The following is a 16,223-nucleotide window of genomic DNA, read 5'->3' on the forward strand; positions in this document are numbered from 1 at the left end:
ACTAGATGATCTTACGGTCCTTTCCAACCCAAACCATTCTGTGATTCTATAACTCTGCTCTGAATGGTGACAATGAAACCAAAGGACCCTGCTGCATTCTGGGGAAAAAGGTGATTACAGAGGCTGGAGCTGTATGGTTTCAGACGTAACTATGAACTAATAAAATGTAGAACATAAATGTTTTTCTTCCTTTGTATGATTTCTCTTAAGAGTTATTTCCTTCAAAGCTATAGCAAATATATAATTTAGATATTGCAAATAACTAGTCTCACAGCATAACTAAGCGCATGGATAGCTTGAGGTTATCAGCTCTGAGAACATAAGATCAAAAATCTTCCAGATGCAGAATTACAGAAGCAGAGAGAGCTGTGCTGTTCTTATACTGGAATTGACTTTGAACCTTGTTTTTTTTACCTGTCATGTTGCTACAATGACTTGACTCATCTGTATGAAACAGCTGTTCTACATTTATGACTATATGGGCCAAAACACATGCATTGTCAGATATGCATTCTTGCCTTTGGAAACCCACCTAAAACCCAACCAAGCATCTCCCTTGATCTGTAGGACCTGGAGTGCTTGTTAGTGCAAAAGTGTTTTATGTGATTGACCCAGTTGGACAATACAAATATTGTTTACATGGATATACTCTTTTGTGGCATGTTCAAATTCTACACCTAAAAAAAGGAAATGTGCTTTAATGTTGCATTTTCAAGAATTACCTCCATTTTACGTCTATTTTCCCCCTATTGTTTATTGTGGGTTGGTTTGTTTGGGGGTTTTGGGGGTTGTTCGGGTTTTTGAGGAAAAAATAGTGGGTGTTGCACACATTCCTGAATGCTGTATTGTGTGAGGGTTTGTTTGTTGGCTGATCGTAGGGGATTGGTGGTGGTGGTGGTGTTTTTGTCTTTAAATCAGTGGATGTTGCACGCATTCCAAATAATGTATCTTTACAACATTTGGTAGATGAAAAATGTTTCAGTTGCAGCAGTGATCTTGCTGTTTGTCAAAAGGTCTTTAAAGTGAGTTGTATGTTCATTGTAATATAAGTTAACTGACGTTGTGCATACTGTTACAAATGAAGCCTTGAAGTTAGTGCTATGCTAATAAAGTATCCAGTTAAAAGACCCAGTCAGATTAGCCAGAGCTAGTTGAGAGGTGTGTAAATACTCACAGGCTCTGGGTTTTAGCATGGAAGATGCTTATTGAAAAATCAGTGGAACTTTTACTAAATACATAGCCTCATGCATTTGGACTAGAGCTGTACTTGTAGTAGAGAATCCTTCTCAGGATCCAATGCCAGGATATAAAGTTCTGTATAAAAATAAACAAGATGTGGGCAATTGTGTTAATGTCCTTGCTGGGAGTATGATGTCACTGCTTTTGATGCTTACAATGTTTTTTGCCTCCCTGTCAACATATGTCAGAATGAATTCATCCTACTAGACTGCTACTTCATTTTAAAAATGAAATGACTATTTAGTCATTAGAATATTTCTAATTTAAATGGTATAAGTCTTGAGTATGTTATAAAAGAAGGAATAATTTAAACAATGATGAAGTTAGATATTGGTGCTGTATGCAAGATTAAGACAAAGGCCCTGTTTCCCAGTTCATAGCAATTCAGAAATCTTATTTGCTGGAATACTGATCCTCTGTTTCTTTTAGGGGACTATCAAAAAGGGAATCCAGAAATAAGTTCTAAAAATACAAAGATTTGGTTCTGATCAAATCTAAGATGAAAAATCAGTAATCTTCTTTGTGTAGTAACCTTCTTGCACAAGTACTTCGTGTAATTCCATACTATTTTAAGTTAATAGGTCTGAGACTGACTGACCTTTGGTTTCAAAGCTTGCTGACTTAGGCTTCCAGATTCTGGTGTTATCTTGTAGTAAGCATACTCCTGATGGCCTTGTTCCTTAAATGTGGACAATAAAATTATTGAGTTTATTGAAGCTTATCTGCCTGTATACATTTCCATTCCACATAGTGGAATTTGCATAATTACACCTATGGACAAATCAGATTTCCAAGGTTACTTTCTGAGAAAATACATTTCTGTGCCAAATTACTAGTATTACAGTGGCATCTAAGAGCACAGTGTTAAGAACTACAACTCTGCTTATATCTCAGAGGGTTATACAAGAACTAGATGGGGCTGAATGGGAGAGTAGTGGGTTTTGTATTTGGATAGGTTGCTCCTCCCCAGGAAAGTCCTATCTTCCTGATCCTCGTTTTAGGTATTCCTGTGACTAAGATCCATAAGATGTATACTACAGTTATTCAAGTTCTAAGATGTCTTCTTCAGTGTGAACTCCTTTTGGAGCTAACATATTCCTAAGGGCTCTTCAGCCTCTTGTGGAATAGAGCGAAGGTCAATATGCAGCTAAGTGACCCAATAATAATGTTGGTTTGTTACCTTTTTGGTAGTCAGGACTTGGAGAATGCAGTCTAACTGCAGCCAGATAATGTAACCTCCTGCTTAGGTTACTATGGTACTTGGACTGTCCGAAGCATAAACATCTTAGGCTGCTCACCCCTAGTAGAAATACTGATCCTTGTATTTATCTTGTGATTTATGAATTGAAGCATTGAGCTAGTAGACTTAATCTGCCTTTAACATTAAGTACACTTGTCTTTATTTCAGGCCCTGCACTATTTCTGGAGTATTTGTGATCTCTGCTACCTTCACTCTTAACTGTCATTAAATACGTGTCGTTTTTGCTTTCTTCTCCCCCAGGGATAAGGCTGGTGGATATGGAATCCAGGCCCTTGGTGGAATGTTAGTTGAGTATGTCCACGGAGACTTCTTGAATGTGATGGGATTTCCTCTGAATCACTTCTGCAAAAAACTAGCAGAATTGTACTATCCACCTTCTAAACATAATGTACAACACAAAAAGTATGACTCTATCCCTTCTGTGGACACTTTTGAGAACCTAAGTGATGGAGAAAGTGAATCTGCAGATTTCACAGAGCACAAAGGTGCTAGTAAGTTGGACAGCAGGATGTGTTCATCAGGAGCTATTTACAATTCTGAAAACAGTTCTAGTGTCAAAACTGGGTTTATGGTACCTCTGGAAAGTCAGAATGGCGTGCCAGAAAGTGCAGCAAAACTTCCATCTAAGATTCTAGAGCTGATGGATGGATTTAGAGCCTCAAAGGTAAGGAAAAAAGGAAACCCAAACCCCTGCTTACTACAATGCTGGCTGATACAGTTGTTTCATTAGACTTCAATATATTACAGGTAATGTGAAATACTTGAGCTGGTATAAGAATGTAGTAATAATTAGTAAAAGATAACCGCTGAAGTACTAGAGACTCCAAGATAGCTGAAACTTCTGGTGCAGTACAAGTGTTGGTTTTTGGTTTGGTTTCCTCTTGAGAGGAAAAAATTGGGTTAGGTTTTTTGGTGGTTTTGAGTTTGGTGGTTTGTGTTTCTTCTTACTGATCACAAGACCACAATCAAGCAGAAAGTTACCTTTGTATACTCTGCAAAGGCAGCATTTAATATGATTAACTTTTCTGAGTTAAAGCTGTGACAATAATTGTATATATTGTATTTCCTTTCTAACTTCTAATGCTTAGCATTAGAATTCTGTGGAGGATCTTAGGGGGTTTTTTGTTCCCTGTTAAAGAGATTTTTATATACCCTGTTTCATGTTCCAGGTATGTTTAGCTGATAATATCCATGCAGTATATGAAGGAGACATACAAGCAACAGTTTACAAACAGAAGGTCACATGCTCTGTGTAGCAGCCAAGTGTAATGAGAAATGAGTAGCTAGACTTTTTAAATACTACTAGTTTTTCTACTCAGTTTCAGTGTAGTGAAGACAATAGTGAAGAATGCAAAGGAGAAATGAGCACCAATCATTCTAGTAGACCACTGATTTCCATCAGGCATTGTCATGTTTTAGGAAGAGGTGAAAAAAAATGCTAAAGTGGCAGTGAAATGACAAACCTGGAACTAAAGATTTAACACATTTGAGGGGGATGGAGGGAAACACGCCAGACAGTGAACAATGGTTTTGCTGCAACAGCAGAAAGTTGTACTCAGATCTGAAGGAAAACCATAGTGTGGTCACTGTAGATCTGTGGGCGTGCTGCTTGCAGGCATGCAAAGTAGTACTGAGAGATTTGGAATAAAGCAGCCTTGAGATTGCTGCGTTTGAGCTTCTTTGTCTATAGAGAAAGTGAGATGATGTTTAGCATTTTGTCAATTTCAGTAAAATATGGAAACTCATCATTTTTTGCACATTATGTACACTCTTTACAGTTATGTGATGTAGAATTTGGTTTTGTGCAGTAAATAGAGTGTAGAGTCTGGAAATAGAAGCAGAAGCTTTCCTTTCCCACTAATCCAGTGTAAAGTCATAGTATGAAGTGCTGAGTTGAACTAGTGGGAAATATTTTTTCTCAGGGTTTGAATCTTTATAAAATTAATTACCAGTTGCACTTCTTCCTGTGATCTGACAAAATACAGCATCTCTCCACTTGTAGAATAGGGATAAGAACACAAAGGCATTTAGTTTCACAAAAGCTCTCAAGTGCTGTTTCATTTTGGTCCTTCAGTGTTGTTTTAAGGACGTCATAAAGCAGAATGGAACCTCCTCCTGGTTAAGATGTTGCTACTTGTTTTACTTTGAACAGCTGCTGTTGCAGAACAGGAGGGGATCAGGGTTAAATCCTGCTTTCTCAAGATTAGCATGTTCTGAATTTGCACAGTCTGATCCATACTCAGACCTTTGGGGTTTTTCCTTTGATTTCCCCCTACCTCCTTGAACTGAGAATTACAAAATGGTAGAAGGAATGATTTGGATCAGCCAAGTTTCTGACCTCACTTCTTACTTTCTCTTTCCTGTTCTTACAGTTACAGGGTGGTATCAGTCCAAAGACTGGGCAGGTCTTGGAAACCAAATGGTTGTAGGTTAGATACAGTTGGCTCGGTAAAAGCCTGGATTATGATAAATCCCAGCTATATGTTCTCTTTAGAATAACAGAGGAAACTGTAAAAAGAGGATGAAGATGATATGATATGATATATATACGCACACAGTAGCAGACCTTCCCCAAAGTTAATCTCTTTCTCCATTTGATTTTTATCAAACAGAATGTCAATCTTTTTTTTTCCTTGACTGCCTTGATTAAGTACATTATAGTTGCCTGCAGTCACAAAGAAATGGATTCTGTGATTGCTGTGTGTGTTTCCTCTCTTGTGCTCTATGAGGTGTGCATGTAGGACAGTTGTGCTCTGAAGTTTTATTCTTTTTTTTCCCTCCTTAATTTTTATTAACCAGACAAGTATTACAGCAGCTGAAGCTGTTACACTGCCTTGGTGGAGTTTTCCATTCCTTATGTTTTGGGTGAATCAAATGTAATTTGATCTTTTGGCATTGGTTCAGATGTTTAAGAATGTTTGACATTATGGAACGGTCGTATAGATTAGGATATGCCAAATACCGGAATAAAGAGGTGGTCTTCATACAAAATCTGTAGGCTGTGTTGCAGAATATTTTGAGATCCCTTTTCTCCCAGACACCTCTGGAAAAATTCTGTTACTTGGCTAAAATAAGGAAACCCTCTGAGAGGGAAGGAAACCCTCAGATGATGTAATTATCTTAGCAATTTTTAGGAGTTTTGTTAAACTATGTTGCACTTAAAGAGTAGTTCTGCAGAGTAATTCTAGGCAAAAGGTTCATTGGTTGCAGTCTTTTAAACATAGTATGCTAACAGATTTTTTTTCCTACATTTAGTCTCTGTTTGTAGCCTCTAAGCTGAAGATATTTGATCACCTGAAAAATAAAGGTCCACTGAAAGCTGTGGATATTGCAAATGAGGTTGGAACCTCCGTGTGTGGAACAGAAAGACTCCTTGATGCATGTGCTGCTCTTGGATTACTGGAGAAAACACCACAAGGTGACTAATTCCTTCTCCCTGGAACTGCATATAGTACTGAAAGACATGCAGGACTGGAAGAGCTGCTTTGAAGGTCACAGGGTTTAACTTGATATTGTGGGTAATTTGGAATTAGGGGGGAAGGGGAATGGATTGTTGCTTGTTCGCTTTCATTATTCGTAGCTGGAATTGTTTCATTTAGGGGCAGGCTTTATGTAATGAACATATTCAAGTCTTTGAGGAAACCATAGATTGCTTTTGCTCACTGAATATAGCACTGTCCAGATTTCTAAGAAAAAGTTAACAGTTGTGTGGGCAGTCTCAGGGAGCAGTGTAATAGTTCAGACATATCATCTGCATTTGGGTTACAATAACCCCATGTAATGCTACAGGCTTGGGGAAGAGTGGCTGGGAAGCTGCTCAGTGGAAAAGGATCTGCGGGTGCTGATTGATGGCCACTGAACATGAGCCAGAGTGTGCCAAGGCAGCCAACAGCATCCTGGCTTGTATCAGCAATAGCGTGGCCAGCAGGAGTAGGGAGGTGATCATCCTCCTGTACTTGGCACTGGGGAGGCTGCACCTTGAATACTGTGCTCAGCTCTGGGCCCCTCACTACGAAATATTGAAGTGCTGGAGTGAGAGAAGGGCAACAGAGCTGGTAAAGAGCCTGGAGCACAAGTCTTATGAGGATTGGTTGAAAGAACTGGTTGTTTAGCTGGAGAAAAGGAGGCTCAGGGGAGACATTATTGCTCTCTACAACTACCTGAAAGGAAGTTGTAACAAGGTCAGTATCAGTCCCTTCTCACAAGTGATAGGGCAAGAGGCCTCCAGTTGCATCAGGGGAGGTTTAGATTGGGTATTAGGAAAAATTTCTTCAGGCATTGGAACAGGCTGCCCAGGGAAGTGGTGGAGTCACCATCCCTGGAAGTATTTTAAAACTGTATAGATGAGGCCCACAGTGATTTAGTGATTAGTGATTTATGATTTAGTGGTGGTCTTGGCAGCCCTGGGGTAGCGGTTGGACTTGATGAGCTTAGGGGTCTTTACAACCTAAATGATCCTATGATTCTGTCTAAAATAATGACCAAATTCCATTCCCTGATGCAGCAATGCAGTGTCACAGTCCTCAGCAGTTAATCAGGATTTTAACAAGGAGTGCTCTGGAATGTGTTCCTCTTCAGGGACAACAACTTAAATTTTAGTGCCCCTAACTGGAACAGTGCTTGAAGGTGTATATAGGTGAGGGAGTCAGGATTATCTCTTTCAGTCCACTCTATGTACTTACAAGTTTCCATATGCATCATTTACGTAGTAAGACTTGAAATGGTCAAGTGTCAAGAAGAGGAAATAAAGCAGGTTTTCCTCTCTGTTAGAGGACAAAACCAAGGAGAAAGCCCTGAAGGCAAAACATACTGGAGAAAGCTTGAACTTAAGGGGAGGAGAAGCCGTAATCTAAAGCAAAATGCAGCCAAGAATGAGGAACTTCTAGTACTCTCCATTAAATATTAGGTGTCTAACTGAGCTGCTCTGGTTTAGAAAAAAAACCCAAGTACTTGCTCCTTTAAGAATAAGAGGACTTTTAGAATTATTTCATATAAATACTTGCACAGAAAATATAACATCAGGATTTGATAGGTATTTAACAGCTATGCAGGAAGACATGCCTTCAGATTTAAAGCAACAGTTATACTGAAACAAAGCCTGGTTACAGTTGTTTTCTTCCCATAAGGTTACAGTAATACAGATTCAACAAATACTTACCTGACCTCAGATGGTGAATACTCACTTCATGGCTACATTATCCACTCTAATGACCACCTTTGGCCTCTCTTCACATACCTGGAGTCTGCTGTCAAAGAAGGCAGCAGGCAGAACCATCGAGCCTTTGGAAAGAAAGCAGAGGATTTATTTAAGGTAATACAAACTCTCATTAGTAGCAAAACTAGCTGTGAGGAGCCCAGAACTGATCTAGGGGAAGATAGAGAATGGGCCATCTAAGAAAATTGGTCAGTCTCAGAAATGGTAGAAACACAATGCAACTAGTCCTGGACTGCTGTTCTCTTTAACTTTAAACTCTGAAGTCCTGGAGCAATCACAGAATATACTGGGAAATTCAAGTGCTGACAAAAATTCTCTAGCTAAAGTGTTGCCCATCCAGCTAACATACTCTAAGACCAACCTCTGGGCCTGTGTACGTTGCTGTCCTTTTTAAACACCAGATAGTAGTATCTTACCATACAATCACCTTTTCCATGTCAGATGCCAATCACTTGATGCTGATGTGCATTCAGTTCAGTCTGTGCTGACTGCATAATCATAGCTGTTTTCAAAGTCGCTCTGTGTTCATGCAAACTTGTCAATTATCCTTCTGGTAAAGCAAGTGGAGGGGCATAAATATTTGTGCCTGTTTAAGGAGAGGGCTGGTAGAGTGAGCAGAACATGTCAGGACTTTACCTCTGACAGCAGAGCTGGCTAAAAAGTGTACTTCAGGCTATATCCTGAGGTTCCTAATTTGTACCTATCTTCTAGATGCTGATGAAGCCTATCTCCTAAAGGAGATGTCTACATCCCTCATGCACAGTTGATAAAAGGAAATAAGGGCTTTTGGAAACTTAAGGTCCTGTTAGCCTAATGTTAGCATCACTACAGTGAAACAGCAAAGGATTTGGATGAGCAATTAGTCAATGGCACTTTTAATCTTAGAATCTCTTAATTTTAGGATTCTAATGTTAATGGTGTGTACCTACTGCTTTGGTTGAACGTAGTTTTAGTTAAGTCATGAAACTGAACTTCAATTACTGTGCTTTTTTTTTTCTCTTTTTAGGACTATTATCACAGCCAGGAAGTGAAGCAACGTTTTATGGCTGCCATGCACAGCATTGCCCGCCTGACAGCAAGAGATGTGGCTACAGCATTTGATCTTTCACGGTTTAAATCTGCTTGTGATTTGGGAGGTATTGCTTGTAATTGAACTTGTATACAAATTTAAGGGAAAAGCTTGATTTCAGTTCTGTATTTTATTACTTAAAATATACATGTGGTTTTTTACTAAAACCACATTATTAGCCACTGTTATTTTTCTGGTATGGTAATGTCAGAATAAAAGGGTTAAGTGCAGTTAACTAAAAGCAGAGTTGCTTAAATGGTGTTTGAGTAGTTTGAAGTAAGTAAATATTTGTCACAATCAGTTACCTACTGACATAGCTCAACACAGAAAACAAGATGGTTTGTGGCTCAGGAGATAGAATATTGGGCTGGGAGCTCCATTTTCAACTGTGCTGTTGCTGTCCATTGGCATGTCCAAGATTTTTCAAAAGTAATGAAGAATTTATTTCTGAATCCATCTGTATTGGGGTGTCAAACTTGAAACACTACACTGCTAGAACAAAATGTTTTGATTCTTTTAGAATTGGTTTGTTTTGTGTGTAGTTTTAATTCTGATTTGATGTCTATTGTAGTGCTATATACAGCCTTGTCTTTAAAAATGTCTGCAAACGCTGGGAGAAAAGACTTGATCTGACTTTTTTAAACTTTCAACAGGTTGCACTGGAGCTCTGGCTCATGAATTAGTACAAATATATCCAAATCTCAAAGTCACAGTATTTGACCTTCCAGAAGTCATTGCAAACACCTCTTACTTTCAGCCTTCACCACAACATACAGCTCCAGTAACGTTTGTATCAGGTAAATGTAACACATGATCTTTTTGTTGCATTTCTGTTACCCTAGAGCACAGTGCAGGGTCTTTTGTTGCAGAAAATGGTCTGCTACCCAGCTCCAACCCCAAACTTGTCTTTGTACAAGGCAATAGATACTCACCCATGCCAAATGGGGACAGTGTATTTCTCAGCCTGTGGGGATAAAAAAACCTGGCTATGGTTGGAGAACATGGATAAATAAGGAAGTATGAATTAGTAATGTTTTTAGTACCACTGGGAGCAGAGGCTGCATGTCCTTTCATATGTTATGGAATTCTTACCTGTGTTCTGCTCTTCTCTTTAACTATGCTTTATCTGCAAATCAGTGCATACCTATACCTGTTCATTCTTGTTTCTTTCTTTGCCTCTGCTGAAGCTCCTAATTGCTCTGCAATATTTTCATTTCATTTTGTAGGAACGTCCTTTGTGGTTTCTGCAGGAATGTACTAACTCTGCTTTCCAACAGGTGACTTCTTCAAGGATAATCTTCCAGAAGCAGATCTTTATATCCTTTCACGTGTTCTTCATGACTGGCCTGATGAAAAAATCCATGTGCTTTTAAGCAAGATATCAGCTGTTTGCAAACCAGGTAAGTTTTTTTCATCTTGTGGGCTTAAAAGTACATGTTAATTCATAAACATAATGAGTTAGAGGTTCATATTAAAAAGGTGTATTTTTTTTTGTCCAGTAGTAATAGCCTTGGCTTGAACATCTATGCTTGCATTATATTAACACCTACTAAGAAAAAAATGAAATAAAGCTGAACACAGTTTTGTTCCATTACTCATGTTCTATCACTGGCCACCAGAGAGAGGTGATCAGTACCATCCCCTCTGCTCCCCTTGAGGAACTGTAGGCTGTGATGAGGTTTCCCCTCGGCTTTATCTTCTCTAAGCTGAACAAGTCAAGTGACCTCAGCCACTCCTCATAAGTCTTGCCCTTGAGGCCTTTCACCATTTTGGTCACCCTCCTCTGGACACCCTCTAGTAGTTTGATGTCCTTTCTATATTAAGGTGCCCACAGTTGCACACCGTACTTGAGCTGGGGCTACACCAGTGTACCGTACAGTGGAACAGTTACCTCCCTTGACTGGTTAGCAATGCTGTGCTTGATGCACCCCAGGATACAGTTAACCCTTTTGGCTGCCATGGCACAATTGACTCATGTTTGAACAGTACTAAAGATCAAAGAAGAAGACGAAAAGCAGAAAAGCCTACAGTGCTAAGATTAACTGCTGCTTTAATCCAACAGGATTAACTAGCTATAAGGTTTGTTTCGTAAGAGAGCATTCAAAATTAGATCTAGGCCATAAAGAATAATCCCATTTGGGGGGGGGGAATAAAAAAAAAATAATTGTGGGTGACTGTCTTAATCTTCTTATGCAAAGATTGGGGTATGACAGGTGCTAACAGGAGCTGCTTGCTTCAAATGGAAACAAGACTTAGTTTAAGAGCATAGTCCTAAAAGTGATCTGAACTTCACTGAAGTGGAGACAGTGCTCTAAACTCCCCCTTCCTTTTAACAATTAAATGGTTGCTTCCAGGAAGAGATTACTGAAAGTAAAGTTCTGCCACTGATTGCCACTGAATACCATTACTACATTAGTGTGAGGGTCCTCTGAAACTGCCTCTGAACATAACACTGAAAACTTGAAGCTAGAAGTACTTTACTGAACCACTTTTGGTTGTTTTGGAAATGCAGGAAGTGCCTTGCTAGTGGCAGAAAGTGTGCTTGATGAACAGAAGATGTGCCCTCCTACAGCTGTGCTACAGTCCCTCAGTATGACTGAAGGCAAGCAGAGAAGTGGCTCAGAATATAAGCAGCTGCTGGAGAAATATGGATTCACGAATGTACAAATTAAAATCACAGAAAATTTACTGGATGTTCTTTTGTGCTTCAAGACCCTGTCGCCATAGCATGCCCAGGAGCAGACTGGGATGCTGAGTTCTTACAACACTTGGTGCAATGTACCCATCATCAGCCAGCACATACTGTCAGTTTAGGATCATTTTGACCCTTTATCTAAGGAATAGTTGTTACAGGCCTTTTGGACTGCAGCTTCTGCAGGAGTGAGTTCTACACATTTAAGAAATGTCTGGCCAAAATATGTATTAAATATGTTCATGCCGGTTATCTTGGCTAGTTTGCAGACTGTATTAAGCTCAGAATTGCTGTCCAGATGTATAGTATGACAAGTTAAAACTAAAAACTTTTATGAGCCACATTAATACCTTTGTCTTCCTGGACCTTGAAATTAAAGAGAATTCCCCCTCTGCAGTGTATTCAGTGGTTACTGCTCATTTTTATTAGAAATTAAAAAAAAAGAAAAATAAAAAATACTGTACAATCTCTCTAAATTCGGGGATGCTTGTCCTCTTTTTCACTTTTCTGTGGGGCTTCCCTCAAAAACATCTCAAGGATACTCTTTTTTTTTTTTTTTTTTTTTAAGCACTTTATCTACAAGAAAAAGTGAAAATAGGACATAGCTCAAACATATTCCTACAGCACTTACAATGTCGCAGAGAAACTTCAGCCACAGTATGCACCCACACAGACTGTAGTAAAACCTGTTCCTGTCAGTTTGGGGATTTTTGTAAGATGGTTAAATGGCCATATATGTTTTCTGTCTCATTACTTGAGCTTTAGGATTTATGTATAAATTCTCTCATGAAAATTGAAAACAGAAGTTTCTTCATGTTCTTCTAGTCTTTAGTTGGAGAAGTATGTACTGTATCCCACCTCTTCAAGAAATTTGTCACTAATGTCACCTTTCCTAATGTTTTTTTAATTTCTTTTTTCCCCTGGTACTTCATTAATATTTATTTTTTCTATTTAAAGTGTACTTTGTAGTGGAAGCCTTCCTGGAGATTAAAGTTGCACTTTCATACTAGTTTTCTTCTCTATCAGTTGTGATTTTTCTTGCCTGTCACACTTCTACAGCAATAATCCCAGTAAGCCAGTGTGAGAGTAGCCATGCCTATGCTAAATCATGAACCTCAGCCAATTAAAGAGAGTTGATGAGCAAGGTCAAGCATCTGCCTGGCAGACTCTTGTCTTACATTACTTAATCAGAAGTTACTTTGCACTTTGAGCACTGAGCAGAGTGAAAGTGTCACAGTGATTCAATTCATTATGAGAAATACGCTTACTGCAGAACATTTCAGCTGCGCAAAATCAGGGAAATGCCAGACTTTTACATCACTGGGGTTTGAATTCTTGGCAGGAGGCTTTTATGAATGGAAATTTGGCTGATCATGTCTGTACAGACATTTAAAGAGATAAGGCAAATTATTCAACTGAATGAATTTTCAGTGTGTCTTTTTTCCATTTTGACATGGAGCTTGCCGTTGTGCTTAACAGGTTTGTATTTTGAGAGAGACTCATTCCAGCAATCAGATGTTTCTCATCTCATAATTATTCATTTAGTTCATAATGCTGTTCTTTAAGCTGCTATAAACTTGTTTGAGTCAGAAAATTTCAATCCTAAAGTTGGCACACCTGAAGCTGTCACAGACTTTAAAACTATGCCTCTAAGTACTATATATCCGATGGTAAAATTTGAATCGAATGTGCCTGGCTACCATACAACCTCAACGTACTCTGTGATTAAAGCACAACAGTAATACACATTAAGTATTAGTCCTTTGGGCATGGTGTCTGTGGTAATACACCACAGCTTTGCACTCTCGGGATAATTAAGCATTGGAGCATGTTGCCCAGAGAAATTGTGGAATTTCTGTCCTTGAGACATGAGGGTTAATGGAATGATAGATAAGTAATAGAAACAAGAACTTCAGCACTTGTTCACTGAATGCTGAGGTAAGAATCCTTGAGAAAAACAGAAAAGTTTGTAAGAAAGAAGAGACACAACTTGGTTGGCTGTCCCAGCTCAATCATTTTTATATCCATTTTGACCTTGTTACAGCTATTAACAGTACTTCTGCCTGGAAGAGTAATCGAATAGAAGCAAATGGTAGTAGGTAGTAGGTCATCTGAGCTACCCACCACAAAAGCCTGGGAAGAGCTATTTAATGGCTAAACCGCTTTGTGTGGGCTGTGAGGTCATTTTAGGATATGTAAGATGACTGCTGGATACTGGAAATATTTAATGTGGGGTTTGGTTTTGTTCTTAAAAATCAGGTTTTGGAGGGCTGACACTCTCCTCACTCTCACTTATCTTTTGGCTGGATATTACATCCTTGCTAAACAATGATAATCTGGATTAAATGACTTTCTAATTCAGAAGAGACCGTTATGACTATGAATTTTTATCTCTGATAAAACCATGGCCAAAATTTCTTCATCAAAGTATGCCCCCAAAGGGTTGAAAATTATCTCTGTTTCAGTCCTTCTCATGAAGAGGGACTGGAGAGAGAATTTTTTGTTCTTTTTACCTGTACTAACTTAATTTACTGTGTCTAATTTCTGAAGGCTGTGCTTTCTGGGTATATTTTTCCAGATTGCCTTTATGTTATCCATCCCAAATAACTTTCTGTGGCAAAGTGGAATGACCCATCTACCCGTGTCCTCCTTTCAGAATGTGCAGAATTCAGACACCAACTTCCAAAGCTGTATCATAATGGTGACTTAGAAATGATAGCCATGTATTACTCTACCTAGCAACATTTGCTGTATAACCAGGAACAGTGATTCCCAGGTGTCTCTGTTGAAGGCAAAGGAGAATCAGATGGGTAGGGGACAGGAAATAGAAACCACTGAATCGTAACAAATGGGCTACATCACTCTATCTTGAGATACCTAAATATTAGGCATTCAAATCATCTACTCACATTGAATCTCCAATCAGTAAAAAACTGGCTTTTTCAGAGGATGATTCATCTCACCTGTCTGTAAAAGAAAATTTATTAATAAGCTGTCAGAAGGACTTTTGTGACTCCTGATAGTTAACACCAAGGTCTCAGCCAGCAACTTTATCTCCAGATCTTGGTCTGTTCACTAAGGAGCTGCAGTGTCATGTTCAATTTACTGTTTATCATTAAATGTCTGAGGTTTACATGTGAGGATGGCTTTGAGGAGATTGTCTTAAGGGTCAGAAAGATATAAATGTTATGCAGTACTAAACAGCAGTTTACAGCTATTTTAGTACTATTTTGATCTGAATTGGTGGCCTCCTACCCACACTGTGCCAAGAGAAACCACCACATAAGATGCAAGGCCAAAAGGCAGTGTTTTGTCAGTAGCCCTCTCATATTCCCTTTCTGCTCGTGGGTCTGAAGATGGAGGAGGAGGCTGTGTGAAATCACTTAAGGATCTGCTTGCATCCCTATATTAGTCACACCACAAAGGCCTGTTCCTACAGAAATAATGCACAATAACACTGACTTTTTTTCTGCCTCTATAATGCTTACCATCCACCCTTTTGTCTGCTTGGCACCACTTCAATATGAATGGGGAGCAGTAATAGAGATGTAGCTACTATTCCTGTCTTACTGTTTTCCATAACCATCATGCCAAGTCTACAAGAAGTCATCCCTTCTTTCCCTAAGAGGTGGCCTGACTTGTGTTTCATTCCTCCATAGTGTGGAAGAGAATTTCCTGGGTTTTGTGAGAGGAGTGGATTATACATTTAATGGTGGGTTAGTTATAGCAGAGCAAATCCATAGAAATTATAAATGAAATCACCTGCATCTGGTAGTTTGCATCCTATATATGATAGCAGAAATTCTCTGGCCTGATAGTGGATTAGTATTGTTGCATGCCTTTGTTTTTAAATTAGGTTGTGAGATTTTGCTGGCTGAAATGGTACTGGATGATGAGAAGAAGAAGAGGCGTACAGCTCTGCTGCAGTCTTTGAACATGCTTGTGCAGACAGAAGGAAAGGAGAGAAGTGGCTCTGAATATCAAGCCTTACTGGAACAACATGGATTCACAAATGTCAAAATCAGAGTGACAGGAAATTTGTTAGATGTCATTCTCTGCATTAAGACCTAGGAAAAATTGATTTAGTAGTAAAATCTGGATGTCTCTAGACATGTTTTGTGTTTTGTAATTATGCAAATACATTCTTAGTTTCCCATCAGTATTGTAAACAAGAAATGTTATGGTAGCTTTCTGAAGTTACTTTTAAAAAGGGGAGGGATCGATTTCATTTATTTTGAACGCTAGTGTAATGAAGCCAGAAGAGTCTACCCTCAGAAACAAGTCTCCAGCCACAAATGGTGTCAGCAGCCCCACAGCAGTATTCACACTGCTCAGAAATCAGAGTTTCTTCATACTTGGTGCAATTAGAATAGTCCTGGGCTCAGACCAGCTTTGCCCGTTTCAGGGGGTCAGTGCAGGTATCACTTTGATACTCCATCACCATCCATTTTAATATGATTTTATGTTACGCACTCTATTGTAAATAAAGAAACATTCTCTAACAAAGTCTGGAGACCGCTACTGCAATGGCGTGGGCAAGATTGGAAACAGAAGAACTAGAGAGAGTCAAGGTGGACTCAGCCTTCTGTGAAGTTTCTGGAAAAAAACAGTTGTATAAAAGCACAAGTTTCGTCTGTGATTATAATCAGACATGAAATGCGGGAGCAACACGTTTAGTTCAAGAACATCCTCCTCCTCCTTTTTAGCCCTTCTTAATTTGTGAGCACTTACAAAAGTGGATAGCAGA

General features: G+C 39.0%; 1 protein-coding gene across 1 annotated transcript; it reads left to right on the forward strand.

The window, feature by feature from the left end:
- Positions 1–2,740: 2,740 nt before the first annotated feature.
- On the forward strand, positions 2,741–15,655 carry ASMTL (acetylserotonin O-methyltransferase-like; the record flags this gene model as incomplete). Its single annotated transcript, XM_010011183.1, has 7 exons — positions 2,741–3,164; positions 5,756–5,918; positions 7,627–7,811; positions 8,722–8,851; positions 9,438–9,581; positions 10,062–10,184; positions 15,333–15,655. Coding segments are annotated over 7 exons (1,384 nt in total), but the record flags the coding sequence as incomplete, so codon positions are not given.
- Between the last annotated feature and the right edge of the window lie 568 nt (positions 15,656–16,223).

Source organism: Nestor notabilis, unplaced genomic scaffold (assembly GCF_000696875.1).
Source record: "Nestor notabilis isolate BGI_N333 unplaced genomic scaffold, ASM69687v1 scaffold11360, whole genome shotgun sequence".
Lineage (NCBI taxonomy): Eukaryota > Metazoa > Chordata > Aves > Psittaciformes > Psittacidae > Nestor > Nestor notabilis.